The 21669-nt window shown below is 35.0% G+C and overlaps 1 protein-coding gene across 1 annotated transcript in view; it reads left to right on the top strand.

Annotated features, from left to right (window-relative positions):
* Window positions 1-20986, top strand: part of LOC137405953 (uncharacterized) — a 43196-nt gene extending 22210 nt beyond the window's left edge. Inside the window, exons 9-17 of the mRNA XM_068092435.1 lie at window positions 1224-1406; window positions 4826-4990; window positions 5530-5576; window positions 7425-7584; window positions 9080-9244; window positions 10319-10501; window positions 16723-16890; window positions 17759-17805; window positions 20849-20986. Coding sequence (XP_067948536.1) covers window positions 1224-1406; window positions 4826-4990; window positions 5530-5576; window positions 7425-7584; window positions 9080-9244; window positions 10319-10501; window positions 16723-16890; window positions 17759-17805; window positions 20849-20881 — 1151 coding nt within the window. The 3' untranslated portion in view covers window positions 20882-20986. The remainder of the gene's footprint in view (window positions 1-1223; window positions 1407-4825; window positions 4991-5529; window positions 5577-7424; window positions 7585-9079; window positions 9245-10318; window positions 10502-16722; window positions 16891-17758; window positions 17806-20848) is intronic.
* Window positions 20987-21669: the final 683 nt, after the last annotated feature.

Raw genomic sequence — 21669 nt, 5'->3', positions numbered from 1 at the left:
AATCGTGAACTTTAAACCAAGTGAAAATGACAAAAAAAAGAGAAAATTGTCGATACAAACCAATAATACCACAGATTTTATACAGTCTTCAAATTAAAAAGTTAGGCATAGGTTTTTCCAATGTGAAAAACCAAAGGGGTGAGTTTGGGACAACCTTAAAATGAATTATGTAATTTACATGTATTTTTTGTTCATATAGCGATAAGTTCTTATAACGTAAACATCTTTGGAACGGATTCTTTATTTGCAGGGGTGCCTACTGTCGGTCGTAATAATTCTTAATAGCTCGCCGGTAACCACGCTGGTCTGAGCTAATACAAATGCTACAATTTCACTCCTTCTAAAAATGATAACAGCGAACATTGTTACTGTATACTCACTATTTCTGCCAATTTAGTATGTCAAAGGAGGGCACAAAGTTCATTTTAATAAAACATTTCGTGAGAGTTTGATGTAATTGCAACGTATTGATCAACCTTCCAGGATTCACTTCAGTCTGCCAGTATAATTGGTGCAAGCTTTTATTTTTCGATGTGGTTTTTTTACCGGGAACCACTGTTTGCTTTTGCAAATGTAGCAAAGGGTTTAAACTATGTCACATACTGTCATCATGTAGTGGTTAGCACTCCAAACTATGTCACATTTTGCTATAGTATAGTGGTTAGTACTCCAAGCTGCCAAGCATCAGATCAGTGGTTCAGAATTTCAAAATCCGGGCTTAAATTGTTTCTGTGACTCAATATGGTGGCAATGCCCAGTGGCTGTGTTATAAAAGCTGTGTTCAGTTAGAGCTATTTAAATCTCGCAACAAAAAATCTGCTTCGCACTGAATTTGAACCTCTGAACCTTCAATTCTGCAGACATGCACGATAGCGAGTACGCTAAAATCTCAGCTAGTGTTATCCGTTAACACTTACCTGAAGGAAAGTGCCTAAACTCACATTGCCAACAAAACTAACGCAATCAGTATAGAGCTGTAGCAGGCACTGCAGCCAGTATGGCATAAATTACATATAAATAAATACACTAAACAGAAACAAACAAACATCTTTCTTTTAGAGTAAGAATGGTAAATGTTGTATATGTTGATTGAAACTAAGCTTTTTGTGCAAAAACAGTTTTGCAAAAAAAAGCACTCAGCTAGTTTATATACAAATAATAAATGTGCAATAAAAAGGTCAATGATTGTCAATATCATATCTCGGCGCATTTGTATGTTACAGGGGATGGTCAGATTGACATGGACGAGTTTAATAGAGCTATCAACTATCTTGAAGATGATATTCTGGTAGCAGCTAAAGCGAGTCCACTGATAGGGTCTATCCTCTCCGCTTCTGATGTCAATGGTGACAATTATTACACTGCTGATGAACTTAGTAGCATCACTGCTGTCGCTAGCCTCGATGGTAAACCCTATACAGATAAGCATCTTTTCAGGGACAATCTGATTTCAAATTAACGTTTCTCTATATAGTGTTTCTAACATTGTTTGTGGCTATGGCAACGCAAATGTCCCTATGCTCTGCAAAATGTTATGCTTATCTATGCATCCATCATAGCTCCCACAAATTATTATGCTAAATTTTAAATTTATAGCATTTTTTGTGTGTTTAATATGCTTAATGTAGCGTTAATTTTAGGTGCGCACAAATGTGAATAAGTTAATGAGCTGACACAGTAGGTCATAGGATTCTAACATAGCCAAGCTCCCTCAAACTTTGAACTATGATGGTTTAGGCATTGCTAAATCAGAATCAACTTTTTAAATCTTTTTTCACACCAGGCCAATGATCTGAATGATTTGGACCACTGGCTGACAATTGCGTCATGTAGAAAGACCAAATGTTGCAAAATATGTTTTATCAGATTTTGCCCGATTGATGGACAAATCTAGAACAACTTTTAACTTAATTTGAGTAGCCGATGAAATCGGTTTGACAGAAAATCACATATTGTCATGTAAAGTGATAATGTGTGATTAATCACTTTACATGACAGTTTTTTGACATTGATTCTCTGTCAAAAACTGTCTGATCGCTAATATCGATTAGTTCAGCAGTGCAGACAAAGAATTGAGGCCAAAAGATATTATTGAAGGTGTAGGACATATTGTAGAAGATATTGTAGAAGGTATATGACAACTATAAGATGTTCCTTTCATTGAAAGCAACAATCAGAACGCAGCTATCCAAGCAAATGATGGAAATATTTTTGTTTTAAAAACGTTTGTTTTTGTTTCTGCATGTAATATAAGTATGGTTTGTGCTGAGACTTTTACGTCTCGCTTATAGTTACTTGGGGTTGCTTGAAGAAGGAATAAGTTTCACTGATAATCTTTGTTATATTTAGACTACCATGAAGTATGTAAAACATAACTTCACATAAACTAGGCGAAAATGTTACATAATACTAATTAACTAATAAAACATAAATTTGACAACACAATAGCGTAAAATAGCACACAGTATACAATATAAAAGTCATGGAACTAATGCTGGTGGCTGCCTAACCTTTCCATTAAAAGTCTTCCAATTGCCAAAATTAACTTTGTTGAAACATGTGTCTTCACAGCAAATAAAAGGTATTACATCAAAAATACATACATTAAATTTACTGACCTTTGTATCCTTTTAACAACCCTTGTTTAATAACATTGTTCTGTAGTAAACACTGTTTCCAGTACTAAGGCTTCTAAATTAACTGTTTCCAGTACTAAGGCTTCCAACTAGCTGTCTCTGAAATCGGCTGACTTATTTGAATTTAAAGAAATATAAATTAGAGCACCAAAAGGGTCTTCAGATTGGGCAATTTCTCTGCGAGTGCACCTGACAGCCCAATCAATGTCAGAACATGCAACGGGCCAACGCAACGGACCAACGCAACGGGCCAACGCAACGGGCCAACGCAACGGGCCAACGCAACGGGCTAACGCAACGGGCCAACGCAACGGGCTAACGCAACGGGCCAACGCAACGGGCTAATGGTGGAAACATGGAATTCACCACCAACACACTCAATGACACGACACACTCATTGACACAAAGAAAACAGGTCACATTGGGCCACCTTATTTAGTGCTTGTAGCTGTTAGATAATTAAGAGGCAGCTAGGGTGTCTTCCTGTAAAATGTTTGTTATTGGTTTCATTATTAAAAGTCTCACGCATATAAGTGTGTTTAAAAGGTTTCTAAAGTTGGTTTATTTCACTTGTTCATGAATATATATTTGTATAATTTAATAGATTATTGTTGTATGACTTATAAATATACATATCTATAGCATGTTATTTAATAGCATCCTTGCGGCTATATTAAGGTCTTACAATGGATCGATGCTCATTAATCCGCTTCTATTGCACATAAAAAGCTAGTTTTGGCTGCAAACTGTAGCAACCATATCAGTGAGTGCATGAATTTTTATGCAAGATTGTTAAATATAGATATAAAATAAAAACCCGTCTTCAAATCTAGGATGAAATAAAAATTATAAATGCCAACATATTGCAAAGAAGGACACAGGCTATAATATCATTGCAAGTCATTGCAAGCAATAAAGATCAACAGGTATCAATATATATACATATATCAACAGGTATAAATATATATATATATATACATGTATATATATATTTATATATGTATATATATATATATCTTGAGGCGAGTGCTCAAACTCCCAGGTCTCTGGTAGGAGACCCGAGTTAGAGCAGAATTTACCACCCATACGGGGTATCCGGGGTGAGGAAACAATTTTTTAAATATATATATATATATATATTGATACCTGTAGATGTATATATTTATATATATATATTTATATACAGTGAAACTCGGATAAATCGTCCTCGGATATATCGAACACATGGTTAACTCGAATGGATTTGCTTGGTCCGCTCCCACGCAATGATAAATGGCTTTAGATGACTCTACCGAAACTCTGTTAACTCTAACAGTTTTTTCCAAACGGCTACCGAGACGGTTGTTACTATTGCTTTAGAATATCACTTTATTCCAAGCCATAGAGATAAACATCGACTTTTAGTAGTTCTTAGGCCTCGTTATTACCAACATCGGCAAATATTTTTATTAACAACTTTTTTAAAGGTTTGCGAAAATCAAATTTTACCAAACATTTGCTTAGCGATAAGCCCTCCGAAAGCAAGAAAAGCGAGGTAAAATTTAAATAACTTTAAAGTAATATCGGCAAAATTGATAATGGGTTTTTAATAGTAAAGCAGTTTTGTAATAACTGACTTACTGCAAAATTGATCTTGGTTAAAACGCTCGGTAGAAAAATATGTATGTATTTTTTCCGAGCGTTTTAACAGCGATCAAGTTTTGCCAATTTTAATGTGAGAACATCCTGGCAGTCACATCACCTAAAGCAACAAACAAATCTTAAGTGATAGAAAAATATCTATACTTTCTGATTAAAAATATTTAAAACTTCACACGAGAGACCCTTTAACTTGCAACAAGCAATCCATGCTTTTGATTGATATATAGTTTGTATATGTACATGTATCTACTAATAAATATGTGCACTTATGACTGTCCTGATAACTTGAACGCTCTAATAACTCAAACACTTTTCCTCGGTCCCTTGAAGCTTGAGTTATCCGAGTTTCACTGTATATATATATATATATATATATATAAGAAAAAATGTTTCCTCACCTGGTTAACCATATGGGGGGTAATTTCTGTCTGACTGTCCACCTTGGTGGTTTGTTCAACAAACAAAGAAAGTAGTACAAATATATTTAACAAGTTTACAAAACAAGACATGAAGTTGGTGTCATTTATGGTTAAATGATTATTTTTTAGGTCGTGGTAACATCCCAAAAGCTGAATTTGTTGAATTTTGGTCACAGCACACAGGACTTGATAAGCTGGTCTCTACTCAACTGTTCAGTGCTTTTGACGGTGATAAAAATGGCATCAGCTCTTTTGTTGAAAGATTGGCAGCTTTCGGTCAATTCGATTCAGACAGTAGGTATATTGGCGGCAAATTTCATCAGAATTAAAATTACTAGTCTTTCCTAGCTGTTGATCTAAAGAACTGAGCAAATATTTTGCTGTTTTTTATTAAAAATTATTTAAAATGATTTAATTTGGGTTTGTTCCTTTTTGAGTACTCAAGCTAATGAGTATATCATTTTTCAGCAAAAGTTATTTTTGTCAGAATAGCATTGCTTATTTGAAAGGTCATAAGGCAAGGTTATGTTGACTTTTGTGTTTTTTCTAAGATTTAAAGTCTATAAAAACTGAGAATTTGTAGTTTTTATTATAGTGATTATTTACATTCAAATAACAGACTGTTTGATAGCTCTGATGTCCTGTCACAAATAACTTCAAAACACGGAATGGAAAGTGCTGACGTGTTACAGTGGTGTTTGACGCGCTTTTATAAATATAAATAAGGCTTCTGATCCTTTGTGCAGTGCATGAGTGCTATTTGAGATTTTTTATTGACCTGTACCTTGTCTAGTATTATTAGGCAATTTTTTCTACAAAATGATCAATTGCAGTGAGTGGAACCATATCAGTAGAAGAGATCAGTAGAGGTTTGCTTTCGGTGAGTCCAGTTTGCTCTATTTCGGTATCAGAGACTCAACTACTATGCACTAATATTTCTTTTCTATGCCTTAAAATTCACTTTTTTCAACTCATTAATAAACTACCTATAGCACATTATTCTCACAGATCTACCTTATTCCTTATTAAAGTTGCCATATTTAGCTTCATTTCTTCTAACCACAAATATTTTGGCTGACTTTCCTGTGGCTACTAATACTACTAATAGCGAGTGTTTAAAACAAATTGAGGATATTTATAGTATCACTAGCTGAATGGCTGACATTGCACAAGTATTAAAACAGCTTATAAACAGTGACAGGTAGTGACAGGAAGTGTAGTTGCCTACCAGTTTGAGGATGCTACTATCCGTTTGATAAACTTACAAATAAGAGCCATGAAGGCAAGTTTTAGCGACGCTGCGGAATGCAAAGTGCTATGCAAAATTTAATTGACATTACAACTCATATTGCCTAATAAATTTATTGTATCTCCATAGCTTACTTGGTCAGTTTATTGCCTGGTGAACGGGAGGTTTTTGAGATCAAATCTAGCATGAAACGAACCTTTCATATCTGGAGTTCAGCAGTTATAACTGGAAAGACCGAATGACAGACTTTGAAATTTATATATATAAATATATTCAAATTGAGACTGGTGGTCTACTATATATATATATATATATATATATATATATATATATATATATATATACATATATATATATATACGTATAGTTGAAAAAATATTACGAAGAAAGTAAACTTTTAGTGATTGCGCTACAAACTTGTTTCGTGTGATGCACTCATCAGACGCGTTTGTACTAAAATGAAAAGCTTTACCAAATGTCTGTATATATATGTAATATACATGTATATATATATATACATATAAATACATATACATATATTTATGTATATATAAAAAAAATTGTTTCCTCACCTCGGTTAACCCTTATGGGTGGTAGTAGTTTCTGCTCTAACTGCTATATATATATATATATATATATGTATATATATATATATATATATATACATATATATATTCATATATATATCTATATTATATAGCGGTTTACTATATATATATAGTAGACCGCCACTATATATATATTTATATATACATATAGACTCATACAAATATACATTAACATACATTTATATATATGTATATATATACAATATATATATATATATATATAAATATATATATATATATATAGATTACAAAATTGGAAAAGAAAATACCTAGAATTCTTAAATAAAATAATTGTATATCTACCCAGTTTGATGTCATAACCAGAAAGTTTTCAACCTTTCTTTTTCAGTTTCATTCTTGTTGAAACCCGTTGAGTGCAAACAAATTTATTTTACATTCTTGCTGCATCATCCGTGAAAGACAATATTAATCATCAATTTCATGTTTTTTTCAGTTACTAGTATACTGGCTCTTTACTCCATGAGAGATAATCAGGTGTAGTAAGCATTTGCGCAATAATTGTTACATGTGCAAAGGTGGTCGAGTGATGCAGTAGTGGTGAGCTAGGTCGCACACTTGCGGGTTTGATTCCTGTTCGGTGCAATAATTTTTTCAAATGCTCTTAGCTTTGCTTCTAATAGACAAAGCTTATTATAAAAAAGATTTTACTAGCTTTTGTCAGCATTATCAAGTATACCTACTTATTAAACATTTGGATAATATAAAAATATGCTAAAAGTTTTGTTAGAATTAGATATTGACAGGCAGACCGTAGTTGCAAGTTTTTAATTGTCCTTAAAAGTGTACCATACTATGTAAAATAGCCATAATCTTTTAAAATCAAAGTAAAATTCTGTCTGTTTTCACATAGATCTATGCCAGAACCATGAGAGGTAAACTACTAGAGACATCTTTGACACTTCAAGGCTCTTTTAATGTCACGAGATCATTCTACGAGACTGATCGAAACGAGGATAAAGTTTTGGCAACTGATGACACCGAGATACTATTCCAGTCTGTAGACAATGATGGTTAGTTGATTCGATAATGTTTGTACCAGTTTATAGTCGTCATGTGCTGTGCGTGTTAATATCTACCTAGCATTTTGACTAGGTAGATTTGAGTAATGTAATGATCAATCCAAAACCACTCATAATATTTTAATCTGAGACATTTAGCGCAAATGTAATGCATATCAATGTCTATTTTAAAAAGTTTTACTTTTTTCATTTAAAAGGTTGTGCTTAATACCCTTCACAACAGTCAGAACCTTGCATGAAGCAAATGATTGCAATGAGCATTTCTCTTTGAATTTCTCTTTGAAACCTACAGCTGGTGTAAGTTTAAGCATTTCCTAAACAAACACCTTAGAATAGACCTAGCCAAGTTTCAGCTATATCGCATAGAAAGCAAAATGAATCAAGGAATAAACTCTAAGCAGTGTATAGATGATGTTTATTTCAGTTCAAATTTAGTAAGTTGCTCAATCTTTGGATTAAAACGTGGTTTTATTGCTATTTGTTTCTGATTCAACACCTTATAATGGTATCTTGTACAGATGACACATAACCTTAAAAGTACAAGTTGATCATGTTTATTCTTCTGCTTATGCAATATATGTAACGACTAACATAGTATTCATCAACATAGTGCCAAGTATTCAATGCCTATTAACCCATCATACAACAGTTCTAAAGTAGTGATTTTACAATACATTATATTACTTATGGTTACCTTTAGATTCCCTACACAGAACCTTGTAGAGTGCATTCGACTATATCTGCTGTTGAACACATCTATTGTTGAATACATGTATTGTTGAATATATCTCTTGTTGAATACATCTATTGTTGAATACATATATTGTTGAATACATATACTTTTGAATACTTAATTGATGAATATATCTATTGTTGAATACATCTAGTGTCGGATACATCTATTATTAAATACGTCTATTATTGAATACATCTGCTGTTGGTTACATCTATTGTTAAATATATTTATTTTTGAATACGGTGGGGCACATGATAACTAATCTGAGTGGTTTACATGTATCCATAAATTTGGAATCATCCTCAACGTACTGTTCACTGCAATATACAATGTCAGCCCAGTAAATGTGTTATCGATTACAGGATAACTCGCTGACAAATTTAATTAATATATTTGTAGCAATCACTAAAAACATTTTAAAAATATTGTAGTTGACAAGCATTAACATATTTTTCTTTTGAGAATTTTAACCACCATCAGGGTTTGGTAATTTCAATCTTACAATATCCTGGCAGTTAAAACAACTCAAACATCAAAAGCAATCACAAATGATAGAGAAATATTGATATTTTCTGATGAAATCTACTAAAATGTTAAATAGGTGTATCTTTGATGCTAGAGTAAATAATTATAGAGGAATTTGCTGTAAAAAAGATTGTTATTTATGTTTTTAATGTTACATGAAAATTATGCAGCGATATTTTATTTCCCAGTGTCATTAGTTTGATTGTTCTAATTCTCACGTTGTAGCCAATAACATGATCTCAGCTGGAGAGTTCATTGCTGCCTTTGCTAACTCAGGTCTTCACCCTACAGGAGCTCAATACCTGTTCTATCGTCTTCTTGGCAATACTTTTGACACTAGCCTCAACCAGCAAGCCTTTGATAGTTCAATAACTTTCCTAGACAGCAATGGTGAGATTTTAGATTAGCTGATAAAAAGTTCTTTTATAGCGTTTGCTAAGAACTCTTGCATCAGTCGCTACGCTGTCAAATTCATAGCATCTTTAAATTTTTTAATCATTCTTTCGTTGATGATCTTATTACCAGTTGAGGGTATTCCATAGTTTTTGTGTATGTTTAGTAAACTTAATTTTCATAACTAATGCCTTTCTCAACTCAATGTGGTTTTGAGGGCTAGGCTTACCTTTTCACGTAATGTCCTTTTGAGATCTACGATCTACAATCTACGCAATTTCCTTCTGAGGGCTTACCAACTAAGATGATGTCCTTCCGAGGGCTTACCGACTGGGGCGATGTCCTTCTGAGAGCTCACCAACTGGGATGATATCCTTCTGTAGGCTTACAAACTGGGGTGGTGTCTTTCTGAGGGCTTACCAACTTATGCAATAGTCTTCTGAAGGCTTACCAACTGGGGTGTTGTCCTTCTGAGGGCTTACCAACTGGGGTGATGACCTTCTGAGGGCTTACCAACTGGGGTGTTGTCCTTCTGAGAGCTAACCAACTGGGTGATGTCCTTTTGAAAGCTTACTTAAAAATAACTGAATAGGTAGAGTGTCAGTGAGCTGTTGTGTTAATTTCTGAACTTTTAAGTTTTAATGCTTCGTTTATATTTATAGCGACAAGTTACTATTTATAAAATATCCTATTTTTATTAAATTTTTAAATGGATTTATATTGAAGTTGATAAAAAGCATTATCAAATTATAGGTTCAATCATAGTTTTTAGCCAAGCTGATTGTGATTTGAGACTGTATTACAATGTATTGAAATACTACTACGCACTTGGAAGGTTTTAGCTGCAATTTTTCAACTTGTAAGTAAACTTGAATTGTATTCAATCGATCAATTTTGAGCTGTTTTTTGACAATGTTTAAAAGGAAATCGCATACGTCTGTGTTCTTTGTAAAAATAAACACAAACAAACATTGAATTGCTGTTCACATTAAGTCTGAAACAAGCCCTTAAACAGGGAAAAGTATAGCTCGCTTTGCTTTTTGTAAGCAAATAGAAGCATGGTAATTATAGGTGATGGCCGGGTGATCTTGCAAGAGTTCACAGCTGAGTGGGCAGATATCCTTAGAGAACTTGCTGACGCGAGCTTTACAGGTAGCAGAACTGCTCTGCTTTTCAACAAATTTGACACAGACAAGACCGGGAATCTGACATATAGAGAGTTTAGCAACATCTTCAACATGGCCGACACTAACGGTGAGCAGACGTGTGATACCGGCTAGTAATGAACTTGTGCAATGTTCTATTAGATTTTATCAGAAGGTATCAGTATTTCTCTGTTATTAGCGATTGTATTGGATGTTTGAGGTGATCTCACTGCCAGGATGTTTTAATGTAGCGATCAGAAAAGCTTTATCACAGTTGAGATGCTCAGACCAAAGTGAAATTGCAAATATCGTGTCTATACAGTCATGTCGCGACATATGAGAAAATTGAGAAAGGATTTGAGGTATATATATATATATATATATATTTATATATATATATAAGGGTTGTCTATGTCACGTTTTCATAAATATATACAATGTATATATATATATGTATATATATATATATATACTAGTAGCACTCTCGGCACGACTGAAGCGGTACACCAAAGAGCGAGATAACAAGAGAATGAACAAACTGTTCATCAATAATCCATCTAGAGTGTATTCCCAGTTCAAAGGTGAACTGCAGAGGCCAATGTCTGAGCCTCCCCGATCTAGCACTTCAAAGTTCTGGAAGGACATCTGGGAGAAAGAGACCACTCATAACACCACTGCAAATTGGCTGAAGAGGCTTAAAGAGAACCATCAACACACTGTGGCTCAGCAAGGACTCACCATCAGCAAAGACGACATTAAGTGCAGAGTGCAGCGTATGAAGAACTGGGCAGCACCTGGCCATGACATGATTCAAGCCTTCTGGTTAAAGAAATTGACATCACTTCACACTAGAATGGCTAAGCAGATGGAATACCTAATAGAACAAGGTGACCATCCAGAATGGCTGACCAAAGGACGAACTGTGCTTCTGATAAAAGATCCAAAGCAGGGGCCGATTCCCAAAAACTATCGACCAATAACGTGCTTGCCCACCACTTGGAAACTGCTCTCAGGAATAGTTGCAGACAAACTGGAAGAGCACATGAGTCACTATATGACCAGTGCTCAGAAAGGAATTGGGCGCAACACCCGAGGAGCTAAACATCAGTTACTGATAGATCGGACGGTCTGTCAAGACAGCAGGAGAAGGCAAACCAATCTTGCCATGGCTTGGATTGACTACACAAAGGCCTATGACTCAATTCCCCATAGTTGGATACTTGAGTGCCTCAGTATGTACAATGTTCACCCTGCTCTTGTGGCATTCATCAAGATGTCAATGACCAAATGGAAGACAGAACTGGAGGCTAATGGCAAAAAGCTGGCGAGTGTACAAATTAAGCGAGGCATCTATCAAGGTGACTCCTTATCACCGCTGCTCTTCTGCATATGCCTAAACCCTCTAAGCAATATGCTGGAGGAGACTCAATATGGGTACCAGTTTAAAAGTGGCACCAAGATAAACCACCTCTTCTACATGGATGACATCAAGCTGTACGCTAACAAAGAAAGGGACATTGATTCGCTAATACACCTCGCTCAGGTATACATCAAGGACATCGGAATGACCTTCGGTATTGAGAAATGTGGAAGGCTAATTCTTAAGAAAGGCCATTCTATGCTCACAGATGGCCTAAGAATGCCAAATGGTACCATCAAAGATATAGAAGAAGGGTACAAGTACTTGGGGATTATGCAAAGCAACATCAACCACGAAGCCGAGGTACGTCAAAAAGCCATTACCGAATACAAGAAACACCTTCGGCAGGTCTTACGGAGCCAGCTCAATGCCAAGAACCAAATCATGGCAATAAATACCTACGCACTGCCAGTAATAAGATATCCAGCAGGCATAATAAAGTGGACTGAGGAAGCCATCAAAGAAACAGATATAGCAACTCGTAAACTGCTGACCATGCATGGAGCACTCCACCCAAAATCTGATACTATTAGATTGTATCTTGATAGGAAAGATGGCGGTAGGGGACTCAAAAGTGTACAGCAGACAGTGAAAGAGGAGGAGCAAAGCATCAAAGCATATGCAGCCTCCATGGCCATCTCAGATAATTTGCTAGCTGAATTTCAATCGGCTGCTCTCACAACGGACCTACGCCCTGATGATGAGGAAATTGACTGGCATACGAAACCTCTTTATGGTGCTTACCACCAACAAATATCTAAGGTTGGCGATCTTCACCAGACATATATGTGGCTGAACAAAAGAAACCTAACGGCCAATACAGAGTCGCTAATCATGGCAGCCCAGGAGCAAGTGCTCCCAACAAGGCAACTCCAAACGAAAATCTATCACACTAGAGACGATCCTAGATGCAGACTGTGCAAAGATGCACCTGAGACCATCCAACACATCATCAGTGGATGCAGACAGCTAGCAGGGAACGCATACACTGAGCGGCATAATCTGTCGCAGGTATTGTGTATAGAAGTCTATGTGATGAGTATGGCCTTAATAAACCACAACACTGGTGGGAAGCTCCTGGTAAGGTCAATGAAAATGACCGCGCTAAGATCCTCTGGGACTTCTACATCTAAACTGACAAGCATGTCCTAGCAAACCAACCAGATATAGTGGTGGTAGACAAGGAGAACAAGAGGGCTACTATAATAGATATAGCAGTACCCAATGACTACAATATAGCCAGCAAAGAAAAAGAAAAGGTAGAAAAATATCTCCCTCTTGGAGAAGAAATTGAAAAATGCTGGAATGTAAGAACAACCGTAATCCCAGTAGTCATTGGGGCACTGGGCGCAATAACACCGGCGCATAAAATGTGGCTTGCCCAAATACCAACAACAATCAACTCAGGTGAGTTGCAGAAAAGTGCGCTATTGGGAACAGCTAAGATCTTGAGACGAGTGCTCAAACTCCCAGGTCTCTGGTAGGAGACCCGAGTTAGAGCAGAATTTACCACCCATACGGGGTATCCGGGGTATCCGGGGTGAGGAAACAATTTTTTTTTATTTTTTATATATGTATATGTATATATATATATACATATATATATATATATATATATATATATATATATACATTGTATATATTTATGAAAACGTGACATAGACAACCCTTACTTATAATACATGCAGAATCAAAAATTAACTTTTTTAAAACAAAAATATGTGCATATACAGCTGCGACCTGATTGCTGCTTTTGATGAAACAATTAATTTTTGGTTGTTCAATACTTTCCTCAACGTCTTCCGACCTAAACTCTTTTTCTGCACTGCTGAACTAGTCAATATTAGCAGGCAAGCAATTTCTTTTTGTAGGGCAAAACTCTTACGGACTTTATTTTGTGTAAATGCGACTCATAAAAGTTTTTCGATAAGCACAATCATCAGCCTAAAACTAGTCGTTCACTTACCATCATAAATGTAAGCCATTTTTATATCTGTACTTCGAAGTACCAGGCCCGTGTTAAATCAAGAACTATTATTTACCCGAAAAAGGTTTTAATTATTTCAGTGATGTTGCTTTCAAGGTTTTAACAACAAAAAATGAATCGCTCTAGAGTTGGACTATGAAATAATTAATTGTTTTTAATATAAATGGTGAACTATTAATACGATCTTGTAGACGCTTATAATGACCACTTGCTATTATGGGTTCGTAAATATCAAAAAGTGTCATCATGGCATTCAATTGGATGTGGCGTTCAATTAGAGAGTGGCGGTTATTTTTTTAACCTTTCTCCCATAGTAGCCGTCAAGTAGAGGGGGTGTTCAAAGAGAGGTGGCATTTAATTAACGGTTTTACCATAATTTTAGTACAAGATGAAAACTCAGGTTTAAGTGTGTATTTATCCAACAAACAAATGAGCGGAAGCGAAATATGAGAGTTTTTATGATAAATGCATGTGCACACATTTTACGAAAATTAATTATTAACAATGAGACGAACCCTTATCTAAAGATTTCATCAAAAAGTTCCACCATCGTTTTGTAGAATCGTTAAAGTATAATAACGATACAAAACACATTTAAGCCTATTTAAATATGTTACCAAGTCTTTGTAAACCATCGGCATTATCTTAAAACTTACCCATCTGATCGGATTATACACATATAGACAGATTAATTTGGACGAAAATCGCAACAAAACACTTGAAAAGCTTGGTTTAATAAAAGTTAAGACCGGAAATTGAAACGCCGAGCGACTGTGAATAGAACGATAAAATCGTGCGCATTTCGCGAAAAAATAACGTGCACATTTCACCAGTGTATAGCATTGTCGAAGGTTTCTGTAATTAATGCAGGAGTACTGAAGACGTTTCATTTTTGCCGATTTCAAAGTAACTAAAATTTTAGACCCTTGAGTGCTTCGGTATTCTAACTGATGTACAACGCAGTGTAAGTAAAGGAAATGATGATGATATTTTTTTCTAACGATTCTTATGAGATTTTAAGATTATGAGATTATACTTATTGGATTATAAAAACTATGACGTTTTTAAATGTAAAAAAATTGTGTATTGGTTTTATATTATTACTATATTATTAATATTGGTTATTCTAATAATATCAGTGCATTTTACTTCTAATATTGGCCAATATTGCATTTCTCCTATTGCAGGGGAGAGATATAAACATATAATCTTTTCCTTTCATTATCGCTCTTTGTTGTATATAAAAACACCCACACCCAGTACATTACAGCTACTATTGCAGTTATCCTATTGCACTGCAGTGCCATTTGACTGCTAATATTGCATTTCTCAACCATCAGTGCCCTTTCTTTTTTTCCAATATCTCTTTGGTCGGGGGATGTATGACAGTGGAATTTCTAGTTAAGGTAAATTCGTTTACCTTATTAAAAGTTCTCTGTATCGAACATGTTACGCTTCAGTCTCTCAGACCGCTGTTAGCCACAATATCTGTCTTTAAGGTAAAAACTCACAGTACAATTTATAGTAATGATACACTGTATTGCATACTTTAACAACTGAATAGGTATATGCTACTTTCTTAGCGTATGTAATAAATTACAAAAAATCAAAAACGTTGTTCCACCAAAATATCCTGTTTTTTTCATAGTATGGTAAAAAATTAATTTGTGTTTAGCTATTTTATATAAGAGGCAATGCCTTGAGACACAAATAAATTGACATACAAGCTGAGTTCCTGAATGTATTAAGCTCATGTATCTAGGTATGACTGTAGTTGCAAAAATATTGGCAGAATAGAGACATGTAACGCTGCAACTTAATTGCAATAGTTGTTATCAATAGCGAGAGAAACAGGCAATGCAACTAATGCCTTCCTTTTGGCACTTATTGTTAATTTTTTCAAGATTTTTTTCTTGAAATATGCTGACAGGCAGATTACCTCAAACCTCAAAAATAATTGATAGAAGAATACCGCTAAAGCTTATGAAATGTATTTGAATTTTATGCAAGTCCATCTTTAAAACTTAATATTATCCCGTAAGAGTGATTTCTAGATAGGATTGTTATGTAACTTATAGCATTACGTGTACATTTGGGTACCAGAACTACAATTCCCTATAGGTGTTAGGAATTTATTTAGGTATCTGTACCTACATACCATAATCAATAAGCAAACTAAAATCGATTTCACTGCACATGTGTGATTATAAACTACTCTAAATTTCTCTACAAGGATAGCACTTGGCAAGTTACTAGTATGAGTCATCTATGCAAGTAACATGCCAAGTACCTGTTATTTGCTGTCTCCCTGCACAAGGTACTACGTAGGTAGACATAAATTCCTTAGCATACTTTCTGTGTATTGCCTCATACTGTTTGCCAGCATGACATCACCCTGCATGCCAAATGTCTGCTAATCAAATTTGCTGACATGTCTGATTTGTGTCAAGGCTCTTTACAAACGGGATATGGTGGGTGAGTCTGCATTCTGGATGTGTCACCAATCACATGACATATGGGAATATTTCAATTATGTTTATATCATTACAGAGAAGAAACTTGCCATATACCCTGTTCAGTGAACTAGCCCTAACATCTGATTGGTCACTTGTGTGATGGCTCATTTTTGGTCTGAAATATGGCGGGTCACATGCCATGGTAATGTGTGGTCACGTCTCATGTATGTGTGGACACTTGGCATAACTGAGTTGAGATATCACTAGTGTTATGCTTCTGTAACATCTCAGTTACAACATATGGTCTACAAAACATGATGGCTCACGTCAATTGTTATATCTCCTTGCAGTGAATGAATTAGTCAGTGTTATGTTACATCTACCTGCAGTGGATGGACTGGTCAATGTTATGTTACATCTCCCTGCAGTGAATGGACTGGTCAGTGTTATGTTACATCTACCTGCAGTGGATGGACTGGTCAGTCAAGAAGAATTTAAAGAAAATTGGATGAGAGCGACTTTGGAACCAGCTGACAGAACTGTGCTCTTGTTTACATATATTGACAGTGATACAAATGGCATGTTTGGCAATGGCCAAGAGAAGCAGAGTCTGTTTGAGTCGATGGATTATGGAGGTACACTTACGGTTTACCTATGCCTATTAGCCATCTTTTACTGGCTGATTGTTCTCATGTTTAGTACATAGGCTATGTATAGGCTGACATATATTTTGATGGTTTATTCATTATATTTTAAATGGCTGCAATGATGAGTCAATATTTTACATTATTTAAAATAAAATAACACAAATTTTTAGAGTTTTCACCAAAAAGTAACAATTTTTTTAAATTCGTGATGGCTTTTGCTGTTTGAGGTAATTCGATTGCCAGAATGTTTAAAGATTGAAGTCGATAAAATGTGATCACAGTTAAAACAATCAGCTCAAGTGAAAGCGCCATTATGACATCTATAGTTGCAAACACACTGACAGAATAGAGACTCATAATGCTGTAACTTGAACGCAATGATTTCAACTATAGTAATGATAACAACTAGTGATGTCATTTTGCCTGTGTTTTTCTTCTGAGGGTTTTAATCCCAATCAAGTTCTGCTGATCTCATTCTTAAAGCATCCTAGCATTCAGATCATCTCAAACATGATAAACGATTACAAATGATTAAAAAGTATACATAGATTCTGATAAAATCTACTAACATGTTGTGTAAGTTCATTTTTAAATACTATAATTTTTAATTTTGCATGTAGCAGTGAAAAAAAATCAGTAGGAAACCTTTCAAAAAGTCATGGTTATTCTGAAAGTTTTAACAAGTTATAATTGTAGCTGATATTTTACTCCTGAAACAAATGTATGAGGCACTATCAATCTTTCCAGTAAAAGACATCAACAGAATGTGTAGACTGATATCGGCTTGTCGGTAATGCAGTTAACACATAGATTGGCTTACCCGCTCGAATTGTAAAGTATTTTTTTACACTTGCAGATAATGACCTTGTTTCTTATGACGAGTTTCAGAACTCCTTACTCAAAGTAAGTAGCAATGCAAATTTCTACTAAGCATACTTTGCTCAAAATATAAAAGTCTAAAAGTCTCTTGATGATCAAGCTCTCTAATATCTGTATACAAATTATATCGCAACAGATTATTTCTCAAGCTAATCGCTGCTTATAAAATTGTTGTGATCTTTTTTGGCATTTCAGTTTATTATGTTTAGTTTTAGTCCATGTTAGTGCTGTCAGATGCTGCCAAATATTTATTTCCACCCTTTATTTTGCAATAGTTAATGTAACCTACATACCATATGTTAATTAAATCTTTAGACAGAGTAGCTTTACCTGTGTGAATGTAAACATAAGTGCATGAATAAATACATGCCTTCATACAAACCTGTAGACATACAAATGTGTATAATACAAATGTGTACACACGCTAATTTGTATACATAAAAATGTGTAGATATGCAAAAAAGGTAAGCATACTACAGTGTATACATACTCATGTGTGTTTATACAAGCATTCATATATAAAAACATTTATTCTTACTCGCATGAAGTTTATAGTCGATTATAGAATTGAATGTTCTTGAACTTTAAATACTTTCTGTTTACTGTTCTGCCCATCTTAGCTGGCTATATTGTACACTGCAGGCCTTATCACAGTCTTAGCTGGCTATATTGTACACTGCAGGCCTTATCACAGTCTTAGCTGGCTATATTGTACACTGCAGGCCTTATCACAGTCTTAGCTGGCTATATTGTACACTGCAGGCCTTATCACAGTCTTAGCTGGCTATATTGTACACTGCAGGCCTTATCACAGTCTTAGCTGGCTATATTGTACACTGCAGGCCTTATCACAGTCTTAGCTGGCTATATTGTACACTGCAGGCCTTATCACAGTCTTAGCTGGCTATATTGTACACTGCAGGCCTTATCACAGTCTTAGCTGGCTATATTGTACACTGCAGGCCTTATCACAGTCTTAGCTGGCTATATTGTACACTGCAGGCCTTATCACAGTCTTAGCTGGCTATATTGTACACTGCAGGCCTTATCACAGTCTTAGCTGGCTATATTGTACACTGCAGGCCTTATCACAGTCTTAGCTGGCTATATTGTACACTGCAGGCCTTATCACAGTCTTAGCTGGCTATATTGTACACTGCAGGCCTTATCACAGTCTTAGCTGGCTATATTGTACACTGCAGGCCTTATCACAGTCTTAGCTGGCTATATTGTACACTGGAGGCCTTATCACAGTCTTAGCTGGCTATATTGTACACTGCAGGCCTTATCACAGTCTTAGCTGGCTATATTGTACACTGCAGGCCTTATCACAGTCTTAGCTGGCTATATTGTACACTGCAGGCCTTATCACAGCAACTATGATCAGCTATAGTGGGATATTCACACTTCTATTAATCAAGTTACTTTAAAGGAAAAAAACGGTGTTTTCTGAAGGTGCCATTAAACCATTTAAAAAGTTAATAGTGACCTTTATACCTGTACTGGTAAGAATTTGCCAGTCTACCAAGCTTGAGACACATATAAAGGTGCTGACTAATTTTATTGATCAGAAAAATTACACCAGGATTATATTGAATGAATATAATAGCTAGGCTACTAATAACTACTTTACTTGCTGGGATTAATTAACTGCCTTCACAGTAGGCGCTCTTATAACATAAATCTCATATAACGCAAATTCTATATAAAGTAGAGAACTCATGTAAAGTTATTGCTTTTTATGAAGTAAAAGATTCCATATAGGGTGAAGTGTCAAGTCAGTGCAAGTTCCTAGTGTCAAGTCAGTACAAGTTCCTAGTTTCAAGTCAGCACAAGTTCCTAGTGTCAAGTCAGTACAAGTTCCTAGTGTCAAGTCAGTACAAGTTCCTAGTGTCAAGTCAGTACAAGTTCCTAGTGTCAAGTCAGTACAAGTTCCTAGTGTCAAGTCAGCACAAGTTCCTAGTGTCAAGTCAGTACAAGTTCCTAGTGTCAAGTCAGCACAAGTTCCTAGTGTCAAGTCAGTACAAGTTCCTAGTGTCAAGTCAGTACAAGTTCCTAGTGTCAAGTCAGTACAAGTTCTTAGTGTCAAGTCAGTACAAGTTCCTAAGTTCTATTTAAATAACGAGAATCTTAAAAAAAGATAATCTTCTGGTGCATCTTAAAATACCGCTTTCTCTCTTGCCCAAGTCTGGCACAAAAATCGTGTTCATAGCGTTATCTTTATTATATACACAAGTTCAATGACAGTTTATTTTGCTATAATTGATCGTCAGGTGGGTCAACAAAGCACAGAGAATAAGTAGCTGCATAATTGTTCAAAAATACTTAGAGGCGATACGTACGTCGCCGGCCTACTAATCTGAATGTCATGAGTTAGAGTATTGCTGAAAGGTATCGCTTATTATAACCATGACCTCTCGAAACGAGTAAAGAAAGGACCGGTAGACACCCCGTTTATAATAAACAATTATATTTTTGTTTAACTTTATTGTAGACGTATAAAATATTTGTTATAATTTTTTTTGCAAAATAGACATTGTTGGCTTGAAAAATAAACTAATAGTTATAAATGGATTTCGAAGGTGATTGATACCACAATCATGAAACATAAAATGAGTGAAAGCTATAAGACTATGGAAAAAACTTGTCGATATAAACAAATAATTCTACAGTTACAATACAGCCAATAAATTAGAAAGTTTAAACGAGTTTTTTCTTTTTAAACGGTCAAAATGGTGATTTTAGATCTTGAACAACTTACGCAATTCACATGTATTTTAATGTTCATTTAACGTAAAATCTTTACAACATAAATATTCTTGGCATGAATTATTTACTTTGTAAAAGCATCTTATTTATTTGCTCTTCACTAATATAATAATAGTTCCCATTACCTACCAGTTGTTACCAATAGTTACAACTAGTTACCAATAGTTACCAGTAGTTACTAGTAGGTACCAATAGTTACTAATAGTTACCAGGGGTTACCATAGTTACCGTTAGTAGCCCCTAGCTACTAATATGTGATAATTGTCCACTCGTCTTAATAAAACACATTCTTTTACAGCTCTTCGCTCGTCACTCTTTGCACGATCAGTGATGGCTGCAGAACTATAAAAGAAAGCTGATACATTTGTTGGATTTTTCTTCTAAGATACACTGAGAAGCAATTCTTTACTTCCGTTAACTTCTTTTATAAATTTATGCTTTATTTTAAATAAAGATTATTTCATCTGAGCTGAGTCACATTTTGGTTTTTTTAATACAAGTTATCAAAACCTTCATAGCAGTGAAGCTGATAACTGATTATTTTTGTTCAAAGACAACCAACTTTGGTTACCGGTGTTCTGGTAGGAACATGAATACATAGTTTTTGTTTGATGAATATGTCGATATCATCTGTATTCAGCACCTTGAATAAAACTTTTAAAAGCTTAAATTGGATGGCTTAACAAATTTAATAAAACAATAATATAATACAATTTTTGTTGGTCAATAATTCCTAACTTGGGTATTGTGTTAATAAGTGAGATGATAGGATTATCTGCTGATGGATGCTTTATGCAGTATTAGCTTACTAAAAAAATCTACTGAATCATTGACTAAAACTGTTAGCTTAGTAAAGAGCTGAAATGTAAATTTTTATTCTATTTACCTTAATGTAACAAAGCTTTTACGTCTAGATTGAAAGAGCGCTAGGCTTAACGGTGCTGAGCTAATTCATTTAAAAGTCACACAACTATGACTTGAGAATTAAAGTTGTGAATGCTTCTATTTAAATCTTTTTAACTGACGACAAGCTATTTGTGAATTTTTTCAGCTTTTTACTCCGTAAGGATACGCTGAATTTTTATTACGTAGTTATCCATGCACACAGAAATACACATG

Source organism: Watersipora subatra, chromosome 10 (assembly GCF_963576615.1).
Source record: "Watersipora subatra chromosome 10, tzWatSuba1.1, whole genome shotgun sequence".
Taxonomy (NCBI): Eukaryota; Metazoa; Bryozoa; class Gymnolaemata; order Cheilostomatida; family Watersiporidae; genus Watersipora; species Watersipora subatra.
This window is presented reverse-complemented; position numbering and strand designations above follow the sequence as displayed.